We start from the raw sequence: 14851 nt of genomic DNA, 5'->3' as shown, positions 1-14851 counted from the left end.
TTATATTTAAAAAAATCGAATTTAACGTTATGTGTTTCACGCGGACAACGATGAGCAAGTTAATATTAGGTGATACATGACTCAATACCGATATATTGTGGATAGACGACACGGTTCTAACGTGCTAGCGCTGTTATTGACTGAAAAATTGATTTGTGGGTCAAGTGTCAATTGTTCCCCGATATAGCATGTTCGAAATGTTAGCTTTTGTGTCGGTGATGCTCCACGTTTGATCAATTTTCATACGACTCACTGTATTGCTTCCGTGTATGCCGACGTGCAGTTTTTTGCGAGAGAGATATATATGCCTCGCATTGGAATTGTCGCGTATATTCCCCTCGTGCGATGTTTCCGTTTCGCGTAGTAGTTGTCTTTTTTTTTTTTTGTTAATGCATATTTCAGGATGTAGGTCAGATCTAGTTATTTCGAGCCAATCTACCGATACTTTACTTTGAACGGCATCTTCGTTTAACCTTTCTTCGTTTAACCTGCTCCTTACAAAAGCATCTACGAGATTCAAAGGGATATTTCTTTACAAAGCGGCAATATTTTCTATGCATTGCCTTTTTGCAGAGAGAAAAATACAAGTTATATACGACGAAGCTATTTTTTGAAACAATAGCTCTGCACTTATAATGCTAAATATGCACGATCATAAAATCGCCTTTTTTGCGAGTATCGTGTAATATCGTTCAATGTATTATTAATTAAGTTTGAACGTTTTGAGTTTATCGCGATGATAATAACTTGGAACTTCTTGCATATAATAGTCTTTGTAAAAGACAGTACATTTACATGTTCGTAACATTATCGCTTCAATTTACTCTTATTTTGAAAGTAGATAAGAGCTTTTTCCTTTTTTTTTTTTTACTATCTACGTGTTTTGCGGCGCCAATGTCGTGTTGTCAATGATATTCTCAGTGCGTGCCTCACACGTTAGAAGAGCATCTCTTTCTCTCGGCTAACCGCGCATCTTGTATTCGCTCGATATTCGCTTGCGTGACACGTGTGAAACGCGTGACGTACTTTACCCGCGTCTCTGCTTAATTTTTTTGTTTTTGCACCGCGCGATCGTAGCGATCGACTTTCGAAAGGAGTTCTCTTTACTGCAGAGTTGAAGAAAAGTAGAAAGGGAGAGGTGAACTTGCTCTTTCGCGATTGTTAAAATTGAACACATGTTTTATGTGTGTGACTTTTATAACTTTTTATAATATACATATATATATTTTATGAGCATTTCGTACATTTGCATAATATAGTGAAAACTCTTAATTTCATTAATTTTTAATTTTGTTTCGTTTTTTTTTCAATATTTGAATTTGCCTTGGAAGACTCTTATTCTTGCTTGTGTTTAGTGTTAACGTCCTTTTTTTACTTTCGCTACTTTTACTTTCGTACTATTTGCGAACACGCTTTTGCTTCAAATCAAGCATGTTTAATCCGCGATAGTACGCGAAACATCTTACATCGAGTGTCGCGTGCGAAAACTCTTGAAACTTTTTTGAACTTTAAAATGTAACAAACTATTTTTATATATTTTTTCTTTTCAACGAGTTGCGTAACATAAAACGGAGTCATTGCAAGAATAAAGTGTACCTTACAATTATCCGTGCTATTAGCATCTTTTCTTTTGTATTGATCGAAAATGTTTTATACCGAAATATTTTTCTCAGGATACATTACTTGATTCGCTTCAAGTATTTTTGTATGATTGAAGTTTCGTGATGCACACGTAAGAACTTGCTAATGGCGGTTAATTTTTGCTCGCAAGATGACATTGAGGACAAGAGTTCTCAACCTCTTTGCAAATAAAAAATGCACTTCCTACTTCAAGCTAATAAGTGTTGATAGGATTTTTCATTAAGCAATATTAGCATTAGAATTTATTACAAGAATCTGTTCGAGTCTAATGATTTGACCGTGAAAATTGTATCGCGCTGATGTTGCAAACGTGCATTATTGTAACAAAACCTCAAAATATCGGTCGCAAATATGGATGACACCCAAAAATTCTGTAACTTGTGTTTTATGAATTATTATAAGCGCGCAACGTCGTTATATTTGTTATCTGCGTCATACATATTTTGATTCGTGTCCAGCATAAATAATATTCCATTAGTATTCACCTGTTTTTTTTTAAGCTACAAATATTCCCGTAATATTAAGTCGAGATCTCTTCGCTTCGAGCGAACGTGAATAAATTCTATCGCGCACAATAGAGATATAGCCATTTCTTATTATATAGTTCCTCTCGTGCAGTCAATGCGCAGTTTTTAACCGTTATTTGAGTAAGTGGAATTCACTAGGTCCAGAAGTCACCATATCCGTTGTTGATGATGTAATATTATGATCGTTGGAGAAAACGTTTGCGCGCGTATAAAATGAAAGGAAGTTTCACTTTAGGCTAAAGCTATGTTTTAGCATCGTTAACCCTGCGATAAATACGTGTCAAGGTCTTTTTTGCATGTCCACCCATTGTTTTTCACGCGCGAATGCGCGCGTTGAGAATTAACACTTGCAAATGTGGGCACGGCGTGAGAAAATTGAAAGCGCGTACGTAATTAGCAGGACATGCAGTTTTTTTCCTGCATACATTGAATTAAATCGTTTAATGTATTTTCTATTTTAATGTATTAATGAATTGATAATAAGGAATTTTTTCGGCAATGTAGTTGCCAGTTAAGCATTTTTTATATATGCTAGATTTTACTGTGAATAAAATAATTTGCAAATACGAATATAAAGTGTATGCAGCTCTTTGACTAGACATTTAAATTGAGTTAGCTATTTTATTTAATAGAACGTGAAAATATAAACGCAGTATGGAATTTTTATTAAATTCTACTGCCAAGTTTTTTAGCTTTTTAGAATAGATTTTTCTCTTTGTTGAATTTATTTTTATTTTATTTGCGGAATTAAAAAATTATGACCTGCAAAAAAATTCAGGGTGTCTAGCGGTCATGGAAACCTGGAAGATTTCCATGACCGCTATACACTTCTTTAGATAAAAAAGGACAGATAATGTCATGGAAAAGTCATGGAATTTTGTGACTTTTCTGGAATTTCGTTAAATTCTTAAAACTACATTTTCTGTTTTTTTTTTTTTTTTTTTATATATATATATATATATCTAAAGAAGTGTATAGCGGTCATGGAAATCTGCCAGGTTTCCATGACCGCTAACCGCTATAGATACCCTGAAATTGCATCATTAACGACGTAGCGTATAATGAAAAACATAAACTGACAAATATTAAATATTCGAAATTAATTCCACATATAGCAGAACTAAAATTGTATCACTAGTGATTAGTGTTTTATTCGAAGAAGTTCTGTTATTTTCGCAATTCAGGCGGTCGAATTTTGACGTTGTAAATAGCTTGACATTTGACATCTAAAATCTAAAGTTAAATTTGGATGGATTAGTGTATGATATTTATAGTTTTAGATACTAGATGACAGACATATCATTGATTTTCTGGGCATGCTATCTTTTGATCGTAGAAATAAAAATTGATTTATTCTACTAAAGTAATTTAAATTATTATTGAAATAATTTATTTAGACAGCATTATTTTTAATGTTTTTCATCTTCTTATACAAATAATGTTTTCTAACAGCATAGACAAAATTTCTTTTAAATTAAAAATTTTTTGAAAAAATTGAATATTATAGATTTAATAAGTATCTAATTATCAAGAATATCAGAGTAGAGTGATTTAATTTATGAATCAAGAAAGTAAGCTTGATCCATCAATTTACTTGATGGACCAAGCTTACTTTCTTCTTTTGTAATAAATAATAATTACAAAATTGAATTGCAGAGTGTCTGAACAAACATTTAAAACAGCAAATATAAATTTTTACTTGTACGACATCACACATGCACGGTTCAAAAAATTTATTATTCCTTATTTAGTATTTTGCATTCGAGGAACTTGTTAAAGGTCGAGTCATGTATTGCGTTATTTATTTCTCATATAATTAGCTTTGTCGCGCTATCTCGAAGATAGTGGATGTTACCGGTATATTTATTGTTACCTTATACCGCAATAGCATATTCAACATCGTGTTTCTTGCGGTTATCCTTTGGAAACTTGGCGAAACTCAGGCGGTCAAGATAAATTGTCTTGACACATCGTGGCGAAGATTTCGGGAAGTTGGCATTCGCCGTGTTTACCATGGTGTAATGTACTTTATTAAAGCGCGAGCCTGTCGGTCGAGGATCGGATACAGGGTCGAGGCTGATCGGAGAGAGGAAACGAGGTTGTTGGCCTCGCTGGTGATAGATTTCCTTCTAATGATATTCGCCGAGATTATCAGCAGCGAGAAAATGCGGAATTTGCTAAACCACATATTTATCATGCGATTTATTGCAAATTACCGATGATAATTTAGGGTTGTATATTTCGTGGGTCGGAACGTTCCATTCTAATTGAAGTGCCATTAGTAGAGTGAATTTCGAGATACGTAAATACGCAATTGCCATACTTTTATCTCATTTATCGTGAGTTATTATCGAATATCTGTGACGTAATCAGGAGTAGATGTTGAATTCAGTCGTGAATCATTATATCTATTGAGTTCGGTCGTGAATCATTCCAATTTAATGAAGATTAATTTTAATGTTTAGATATTAAATTGCACTCATATTTGACATCCATTTTCAAATGGAATAATCTGCAACTTCAGTAAATTAACGTATAATTAATCGCAGTGAATTATATTTGTGATTGAGCTTCAGAGAATCGATAATAAAGTTGCATTTGCACTAATTGAAAACTATTAACCTACTTTATTGCGTATAATTGGATATAACCGGCGCTATGTTTGAACCTTTTGATTTGATTGTACTTAGATCGTTACCAAGACAATCGGGCGTTTAATTGTGAGGTTCTTTAGAAAGATCATCTTTGTAATGTCAGTTATTTTATTTTCAAAAAACGCGGATTGTTCGTTTCAGTCGAATTATTCCTATTTCGAAGATTTAAATCGTAGATTTTCTGCTGGTACCAGTATGAAAGAATGAAATGACAGAAATTCCGAGTCTATTGATCGTGATTTAAATTCCTGCTTTTTGTAGAATATCACCAGTTGAAAATTGGTTGAAGAAAATGAATCATGATACATAGGTATATAAGAACGAGTATAATGAGCCGTTTTATTTTACACATGCATGAACACGTACATTTGTGGTTTAAATATCGTTTCGTGCGGAACTTTGCTTCTTCTTCTGAATTCGATATTATTTGCTTAACGTATAAACAGTGCTCGTGTATTCGTAGGTGGTCAAGAATTCAGAATTTTTGATATCTTTTTCTTATTGATTTTTTGATAAATTTCGAGTTAATCGTCTCGCGATTCTATTTTATCATCGCAATTAACGAACGAATTAAATTTTTATTGTTGTCAGCAATTGAATATCCGTCAAAATTTGTCATGCGTTTGCAATTTTCAAGCATTTAGTCATCAAATTTTAATTCTTTACATTGAGAGATATTGTTTTAGAATTATATCTAACTTTTTTAATGTTATATATCTTCGCGATTAATCCTTAGATTCCAATTTTATTAAATGAGAATTTAGTTCGTATCTGTTGGAGAATTTGTAAACAAAGCGGAACATAGTGCCATGAGAGGACACTCGGTATATGCATGTGAGATGCTTTTGCTCTCGCTTTTGCCTTAAGGGCCATGCTGAATTTTTTCACTCTCGGGAAATTCTTACGAACCTTCGGGTGCTTAAAACGCCGAGTTTGCAACCGTCTGGCAACGCTCCAGTGAAATTTCGCATCGCGATACTTACGGCTTCGAATTCTTCCGTCTCCTTCGTTTATAGCGCGCTGCATCTCCGTCGTCTCTTTACCATTAGTCAATACTTTGTTATCTCAACTCGAAGTCATTCGTCTCGATCGGTTACAATACCACTGTAATGCGATAATCGGCTCGGTAAATATTGCCGCTGCACGTCTTAAGTTATGTATATACGTACTTCTTCAATGTACTTATGTACTTATACAAAGTGTGTCTTTTGTAGTTCTCGTTCCGTTCGAAACATATAGATATATTTGAGTAGCCATTTTTTTTAATGAAACAACGCATATTTTGTATTAAGTCGTTCATAAATTTCTATGCATATCGTAAATTTTTTCTTCTTACTGATTTTTATATAATGTCTGAATTTTTATCTTTAAATATTTTAATATTTTCCAGTTTCACGATATATCTGTTTTGATAGAAATTTAATATATGTAACAAATAGAATTTTGATAAACGTCAAATTATATTTAAATTGTTATCGGATAAATGAATCAAAAGATATGGTATGCTCCGCGATATTAAAGATATGTTCCACGATATACCTATTCTGATAGGAATTTAATATATGTAACAAATAGATCTTTGATAACCATCAAATTGTATTCAATTCGCTATCACGGATAAACGAATCGAAGGTATGGTCGATATTAAAAATTTTTTAATGTCGTTTCTATGCGGAATGCATCGCGCGAAATAACAATTTCGATTTCTGAAACATATGTTGAATAATGTTTTCACCGCGATTCCGGCGTGCGAAACAGATGGATCTTTAATAGCCATCAATCCGTATTCGAGTGGTTGTTACGAATAAACGAACCGGAATGGAAGGAGCGCAGTATTTTTCGATATTAGGAATTTCTTAATGTCGTTTCGATTCGGAATGAATAATGGAAGGTGTAGAAGAGGGACGCAGAAAAATCAGGAATTTTTTAATATACTGCGAAGGGACTGGAAAAATTCAACGTATTTCTCCCATGAGGAAATAAAGCTTGGAGACGTCTCGGGGAAAGGTCGAGTCGAGCTTTAACTTATACATTCTTCTAGATGGATATGATAAATTGGCTATAATAAAACGCTAAATGAGCTCCGGGTAAAACTCATTTCTGACATAGGTCAATATTTTTTATTCTGTCATCTCGTAATATTTATAAATGTGTAATAAAGCTGCACGATTTATACAGCATTGTATATAGGTAGACGCAATCTAAAATAGTTTACATAAAATCTTTTATTAACGAAAAAACGATTTTTTATATTAAAATTATAAGATTGTTGTAACATCTTTCTACGTTTATGAAAATTCTTTCACTGTTTCTCAACTCTGTTTATATACGCGTTTATATATGGTACCTTCATCATCAAGATGATTCATATTCCCGCTATACTCCAACTTTTCTCAGCTTTATCCACGAGTTGCTATACGAATTAAAAATATATTTATCAGGACTTTATGTTCGTCGATGTAGAAGGCAGGCCAATGTTTGCATTAATACGATCTTTGCACTGGCGATTTAAATTGTCAATAAGCATGTACTCAGTAAGCATTGCGTTATGATAATTTCATTGCACTCGTGATCTTTGCTTGGGAACAACAGTCTCATTAATTATTCGCGATGTGGATACTCAGTAATGTGGCATAAAGCAGTCAGTCATGCCGCGAGGGCATGCATATCTTCCCCGTTTTCTGATACTCTTAAAAAGTCATGATGAATGACGATTCTGCGCAAATAATATCAACACGCGTAAAATCAGTTCCAAGAAGATAAACAAGAACTTAAACAATCCATAGCATGTGTTAATCTTGAGAACATTTGTATAAATTCTTTCACGCGAATTTCTCGCGATTTGCAAGTATACAAATTTTTGTTTTTTGAATTGCGTCGCCGTCTCTTCCGTAAAATTCATGAAGATCCTTTTGAAAGCTCGAAATTCATACTAGTTTTGCCGGAATTTGTAAAAATTCGCTCTGCGCTTGTTTTTTTTTCTTTTTCGAAACGCTCCAGTGGTTCCGTGACAGGTATTTATAATACTCGCGTTTACTCCAGCTTTCCTCTCAATTGGAAAGTGCCGCGAAGAATGCAGCCTGTCACAATCGCTCTGCCAACGCAGTTGTTCGCGATTTTCCATGTCGCGCACGCCAGTGTCCGACATCGCTCGACAAATCCTGTAGAGTTTCTTTGGTTTGCATGTCGTACCTAAGTTTAACTCGCGCTTTACGCACGCGCAGGAAACTGTTTTGCGTGAGTTGCACAATAGAATACAGCAGGACGAAACTTGCGGCGTATCTGCAAAGAGCATTCGCGTTTCGACTGTTGCATACGTCCCCTCGTCTCCTCTTCCATCTCTGCTCGCGTTTCACATTTTACATTTCGACGGGAATGCGTTTGTCCGGTCGTAACATTTAAATGCTACTGATGCCAGTTGGGAGTTTAGTGCCTCTCGCTTTCTCATGACAGCTGCGAGCTTGAATAAATGATCTCCCAGAATTCCGAAATTCTCCCTCACTACTTACCGTGTTACTCTAGCATGATTTTTGTATAAAGACGACCGTGAAATTTTTAAAGCTCTTGGTGCCATGCCAGGTAGCGCATAATTTTATTACATGAGTAGGTACAGCAAACAAGAATCCTATTCCAATAACGAGGAGTAGAAAATTTTTATAGAACAGTTTGCGCCACATATTTTATTTAATCGCAAAAAATTGAAGCCCGATTAATTTAATTTAAATAACATGTTGTAACATGTTACTTTTAACAGGATTAAAAGTAAATTTTAATTGTTTTAAGTGGAGGATATTTGAGATGCATTCTATGATGACAACTTGGATAAACAAAACACAGAAAGAACAGTTTAATATCAGTAGCTATCAATGTTTTTATACGTATATCGCAATTTTCTCAAAGATTAACTACGAAGCTTAACATTCTTAGACTTGGGGCAATTAAATGACAATTAAGTCGGATGACTTCCACGTTGCAAACGAAGAGGAACCTAGATTTTAGTACAACACAGTTCCACGTGAAGAAACAAAGCCGTTAGCGTGACTCTCTTCCACTTCCTGCGAAATAATTGCAGCGGAGTTTCATTTTCCTTTCGCGTCAAGCGATGTCGTCAAGCGCTGCTCGTTAATCCGTTATTCTTGCCTTCCGAATAGTAAATGCATTTTGGTTCCAATATCAAAATTTCTTTCATTTATTCCCGAGCAATCGACCTTAATTCTAGGGCGAGACGTAAAACGCGCGAGTGGTATTTTTGTCCGCTTTTCTGGAGTCGCCAGTCGAGAAATAAAATGCGCAGGAGCGCTCCTTAAATTTTCATTTTTGCAGAAAGCGCTTCTGCGAGGCACGTCGCGACGTAATTCCCGTCCGGCTGAATAGAAATTCTTCCTTCTCGCGCAGATTTGAATCGGTGGAATGAGATGATTCGTCCTACTCGTCTCGAAGAATCTCATCCTGTTCCTACTCTCCAAATAAATCTCTTCGAACTCAGAGCTTATTGAATATCTTTTTCTATGATTAATTCACTTCGAATCTTTCGCGGATTTTAAGATTAAATATCTGTTGTTTTCTTTTTCTACTTCCTCTTCTAGCTTTATATGATAATATGTTTAATAGCTGCGATAATATCAGAAGTTACTTTGATAATGTCAAAAGTTAACAAAGATGACAGAAAGTCGATAAGTTTGAGATTAATTTCTTAAATACACGCTGAAGTACATTTCAGCATGTTAAAAGAATGTATATCTTTATAAAATTCACGAAAAGTTATTAATATTAATTAGTAATTGCACTTATTCCGTTTATTTTAAAGTATATTTTCGTATTTTGCGAGTTTTCTATATTAGAAAACTATAGTACATTTTTGAAGAAATAAAGGAATTATTATTACATTCATAATTTCATGCATGAGATAAGTCAGTTGCTGTTTGTCTGCCCATCATCATGATAATATCTTTCAAAGAAGAAATAATCTTTTGAAGAAAACGCGATTACCAAGCATAAAGACTTGAAAATTTTCGTTTCATCTTTGGAAAGTTGCAACATCATTCCTATCTGATCGAAAGAAGCCCCTTGTTTGTATAGACCGATTCTATCTTCTCTCTACTCAACTCAAGTATCTTAAAGCGATCTCGACATTAGGAACTTTTCTATTTTAACAAATAACGAATGCAGAGTAAAGTCTTATTCGCAAATAAGAGAAACAATTTAGATAAAATTAAGATGTATCGCTAATTATCCGATTAAAATTTTTATTTGAATGATTTAGAAAGAAATGTGATGTAAAAATAAGATTCTGTATGTTTTTCTTTCCGTGAAAAGCAAGAGTGAAAGATAAAATGGACACATGCCCGTCCGAAACCGCCAATATCGTCGTTGGCGAATAAAATAAGAAACAAGCAACGTAATCAACGCGAATAATAAACGCATAAACGATGAGAATAATAAATTCTGTGCGAACAATAAAGATTGATTTGAATAACGCCCAATTCTTCCGATCTGTGAAAGGAAAGTCCGGGAAAGTCCGCGTTGACGGCGCGGCGGCGGCGGCGTGTCGTATAGTCGCGGCTGGCGGCTGCTGCGGATATCGATCGGTCCGGGATAGTCGCAGCGTCTCTTTAAGTCATCCGGCGGGGGGACCCCGCTTCTGGGGGCTCACCCATGTAGTTCACCCCACCGTCCCTGGCAACCCCCGTCGCCTACGTCGTTACCGCCCACGCACGCTGCAGCCTCCTCCGTCGCGACGCGCACATCACTCCCTTCTGCCTCCCGCAGGATCATCCGTCGTTCCAGCCTTTACATCCTTTCCCTTCCGCGAATTTAGATGATCGGCTACGACGATCTTTCGCGATACGCGCGTTTACCTTCTTTTTTTTTCCTCCGAAGTATTATTTACTCGCGACTTACGAGTACGAGTCTCGAGCTCTTGCCGATGGTGATTTTCTTTCGGCTGCGCTCTACATAAGCGATTTCGAAAACTTGTAAGTTCTCAGTAAGCCGAGCTTTCGAGCCGTGCATCTTTACACTCGAGTGTACTTCGCGCGGACAAAGCGGAGCTTTCTTTGGACTTTAGTGTGCTCAGGCTCTGCAGAGATGCTCTACATTCTATGTTCTTAGCCGTTCTTGAAACTCCGTCTTCAAGATCTGTGTAGAAATAAAAATGTTTCTCTTTTTTTTAAATAATTATTACATTAATACATTATTATATTCTATCCAAAATTGTTATTAAAGCATGTTATATGATTTGGGAAGTAGCTGTTATTCGAGATTATTTTTGTTAACAATGAAATCTCAGATCGACAGTGGATCAAAGACAGCATTATTTGCATTATGACCGACAGTACTTTACTTTCGATACTCCGCTGTCGCCGAAGTTTCCCTCGCGTCTAATGGGTTTATCTGGTGATCGCTGGAGTTCTGCAAAACTCGTTAAACTCGATATTTGCTTCGCCGAAGTGCAACTCGAATGTCGGCGCCGCGATAGACAGATAATATTCTCTCTCTCTCTTCCTTTCCTCCTTTCCTTCTCCCTCTCCCCATCTCCTATATTCTCTTGATCTCTCTCGCGTATATGTCGTGATATATAAAATGAAATGTCGGCAAGTTGACACTCGATTATTTTTCCACCTTAATTCCTGCAGACTTTCCTTTGTTCGCGCGTTCTTTACGCGAGGCTTTCCGCGCCGACGGCGATGCCCGCGAGGTTGTGCGAGTATCGATTACACGCGAAGGAACTTCCTCTCGCAGCATCATATATACCGCCGCTACTTTTCTTCTCGCGGCGGCACGACGTCACGTCCGGCGGCAGATACCGGAGAAAGGAGGGCTCAAGGATATCTCGGAGAAGTAGCTTGCATTCGCCGGCTAAATGCGCCCCAAGATAATGAGATGACCCATCCGCACGAGGCTATCTGCACGTTACTCCCGTTTCTCGTGTTTCCGATATCTTCGGCGCAGCCGGTTATATCGAGGAACTCGTAGAACTCTGGCGGTCTGCTCTGGAATTTCTCCGGTCGCAAAAGTCCACCGAATCTTCCAAAGGGCATTTAGTTAACGGTTCGCGTTTAACGTTTTATTTTTGACGATTCGTGAAGGCTAGGATTAAATCCGTAGAATTAAACACTCTTCGGAGGTGTAGCAATATCTACGCGTGTTTAAAAATTAAAAAAAGCTCGACGTTTTGTTGAATTTTAGATGCTCTTTTTATATGCGCGTGACGTAATGCTCGATTCTGGAGCAAAATGCCAGGCGTTCTTGCATTTATAAAACTTTTTATGAAGCATTTATAAAACTCAACGAATCAATTTTCTCGCAACTCTATTGGCGTCTGTTATCGCTAGTCTGCCTGACTAATCAGTTCTGGTTACATTCTTTAGGTAGGAACTAAGGCGTGTATCTTCTGCCTATTGTATGCAAACAGACTATAGGTCTTAACTTGGGATAACTTAGAAATCCGAGAGAGAGAGAAACGTTCTTTCCCATTGCTGTTGGGAAGTCGTGTATTGTTACGAAGATTTATAGGTGTCCCGATATTAAATCGCAAATGTAATTTACGAGGCTTCCCATTCCTTTCACGACCGTCTGCAGCTGCTACCTATGGAAAGGCACGCCAATGCGAATCGTTCTGTATAAAAATGTAACGTTTAATATCTTTCTACCCGTATTTGATGCGCCGTGAATAAAAATTCGGAACGCTCCGGTAATACGCGTTTCAATTTATCTCTCATTGCGGTCTCAATGAAATATTTCTGCAGTTCCAGAAATACGTAAGTAGCGTTTTATCGATGACATACGGTAATATTCAAAAAAGTTCTGCACCGGTTTAAATAAATAAAATACCATGTTATCTTTTCATTTTCGCTTATTGAAAATTTTTCATTTTTAGAACCGTTGTTTTAATAAAAAGTTTTATTTTTGTAAGATAAAGATAAATAAAACATTAAAGAATATTGAAACACTATTTTTGCAAGTGTTTTATGTTGCATTTTATGTTTCTGTAAATGAGATCGATAACAAATGCTTTTAAGCGACCTGATTCGTTCGTGAGAGATTAATTTTATTTGTATTCGATTCAATAGCGGCTAGTGACAGATGCTATTTTAAGTGTCAACGGATATTCAAGCCATCGAATCTGTCTCATATATTTTTACGATCGAAAGCGTGTGTGAGAACCGCTGTGCCATTGAGCACGCATAACAAGATATACTCGATATCGATTCTGCGCGCCCGCTGAAAACTGGGGATCGCGTGTGCGAATGAATCTAATTTCCATTCCATTCCATGGACGCGGACATGGCCGACATGAGTGTTGTCTTATTATCCGTGAATTATCCATCGTGATAATGTCGCGCGATTAGCAGCCACTTTAGAAAGTCGAAATTTTGACCGTACGCTTTAATTATGCGCCAATTTGCACGTTTATTCAGCATTTGAATCAAATTTTGCATGTTCTTTAATTGTAAAATTGCAAAATCAATATTTAAAAGGAAGTACAACAGAGTTCAGAGGCAGTATAAACTCCTGTAACTCCTTAACAACAGTTTCGATATCGTTGCACAGCTTTTTTACCACATATAATATCTGCGCAATAATACCGAAACTGTCGTTAAGGAGTTACAGAATCCCGCTACAGATAAAGATTATATAAGGATTAGGATAGCTAATGGAATAGAATTTGAAGAAGGCCAAATATAATTTGGAGTATCTATTACAGAAGTTTTCTTCGGCTTGTAAATGCTCTGAAATGTATATAAAACGAATTAAATCTTTATAATATTTACTATGTAACGTAGTATTTGAAATTGTAACTAATCTGAAACTGTTTTTGTTTTAGGTAAGTACCTTGTCTGCTGATTCACCTACAATGTTCAGTACCGTAAGTTAAATATATTAATACAGTAATACATGCTTTATTTTAATACATTTGAGGCAAGAGATAGTGACATTCTTTTACAAAGAAGACGTTTTTAAAATTTTAACATTTTTAAATCTTTGAAATTATTTTTTTAACAGAACATTGCTTTAAATGTATTAGTATGATAAATAGTTTTACAATGTATATAGTAGATTATTATACGTCTGGCATCTCAAATGTGTGAGAATATGAGATAAAAAATATGCGCTAGTTTAACGAAGTCCATCTCATTGCAATATATTTGTGTTATTAATACTACCGATTTGCTAATTTATTCAATGAATTTAGAAAATTATAGAATTTGTAAAATTTTTTTCTAAGGCTTTAAGTGTCTAAAAATATTGTACATTGAATTGACTCATAAAATATTATAACGAAAGAAGGGAGGAAATAAATAACATTAAAGTTTTTTTTCAATCAATTTAATCTAATAAAAATTACAGACGAGTGAAGAACAACATTTAGATTTGAAAATTTATTACAAACACGTGTATTATCTGAACTAATTCTTGCCAGAAACATCTCCGAGCTTAATCTCATTACAAAATTGTGACGAACATATCTTTTTATTTCAAATTTCTCAAGTTTAAGCCCGAGCGAACAGTTAATACATTCCAAATTCATAGCTGGTGGTTTAACGCGGTGCACTACGCGTCTTTTCGCTCGCGTTTCCAGGTCTGTAGGAATGGCACGCGAATTTCGCGGGTGCTTGCACGCCGCAATATCAAACGGAACTAGTGCCGAGTTGCACAAAGCTTTCCCTGTATCATCCGGTAATGGGAATGTCAATTGCGCGCACCTACGCCATCTCTCTCTTGACACATGTCTGCGTGTATGGTTCCCACATGCGGTTTTCTTCTATCCGCAATCATTCTCGTGGACTTTGTCCAGGAAATAGAAGTCCGTGCAATAATATTCAGAGTCACTTCAAATCTCACATCGGCGTTAGTGTCGTTGTGTAATACTTAACATTTTTCCACCTTAATTGATGATTGTTCTAATTCGGCGTCGCAACGCTTGCATGTTTGATAAATATATATATAACTACTAAACATAGCATGTCAGTACAAATTAAATAGAAAGTATTGAAACGTGATATGCATTAAAAGTAGGACGCCATA

At 35.9% G+C, this 14851-nt stretch overlaps 1 protein-coding gene across 10 annotated transcripts in view; it reads left to right on the top strand.

Moving 5' to 3' along the window:
- LOC139819386 (RNA binding protein fox-1 homolog 2) overlaps positions 1 to 14851 on the top strand; it is a 255553-nt gene that overhangs the window by 118271 nt on the left and 122431 nt on the right. For 8 of the 10 annotated variants that reach the window (XM_071788687.1, XM_071788680.1, XM_071788686.1 and 5 more), the window contains exon 2: positions 13650 to 13691. The exons of the other annotated variants lie outside the window; for them this stretch is intronic. In XM_071788687.1, coding sequence (XP_071644788.1) covers positions 13650 to 13691 — 42 coding nt within the window. The remainder of the gene's footprint in view (positions 1 to 13649; positions 13692 to 14851) is intronic. 10 annotated transcript variants of the gene reach the window in all.

The sequence above is a fragment of the Temnothorax longispinosus genome, chromosome 9, assembly GCF_030848805.1.
Source record: "Temnothorax longispinosus isolate EJ_2023e chromosome 9, Tlon_JGU_v1, whole genome shotgun sequence".
Lineage (NCBI taxonomy): Eukaryota > Metazoa > Arthropoda > Insecta > Hymenoptera > Formicidae > Temnothorax > Temnothorax longispinosus.
The sequence above is the reverse complement of the archived record's forward strand: the minus strand, read 5'-3'. Positions and strand labels throughout refer to the sequence as shown.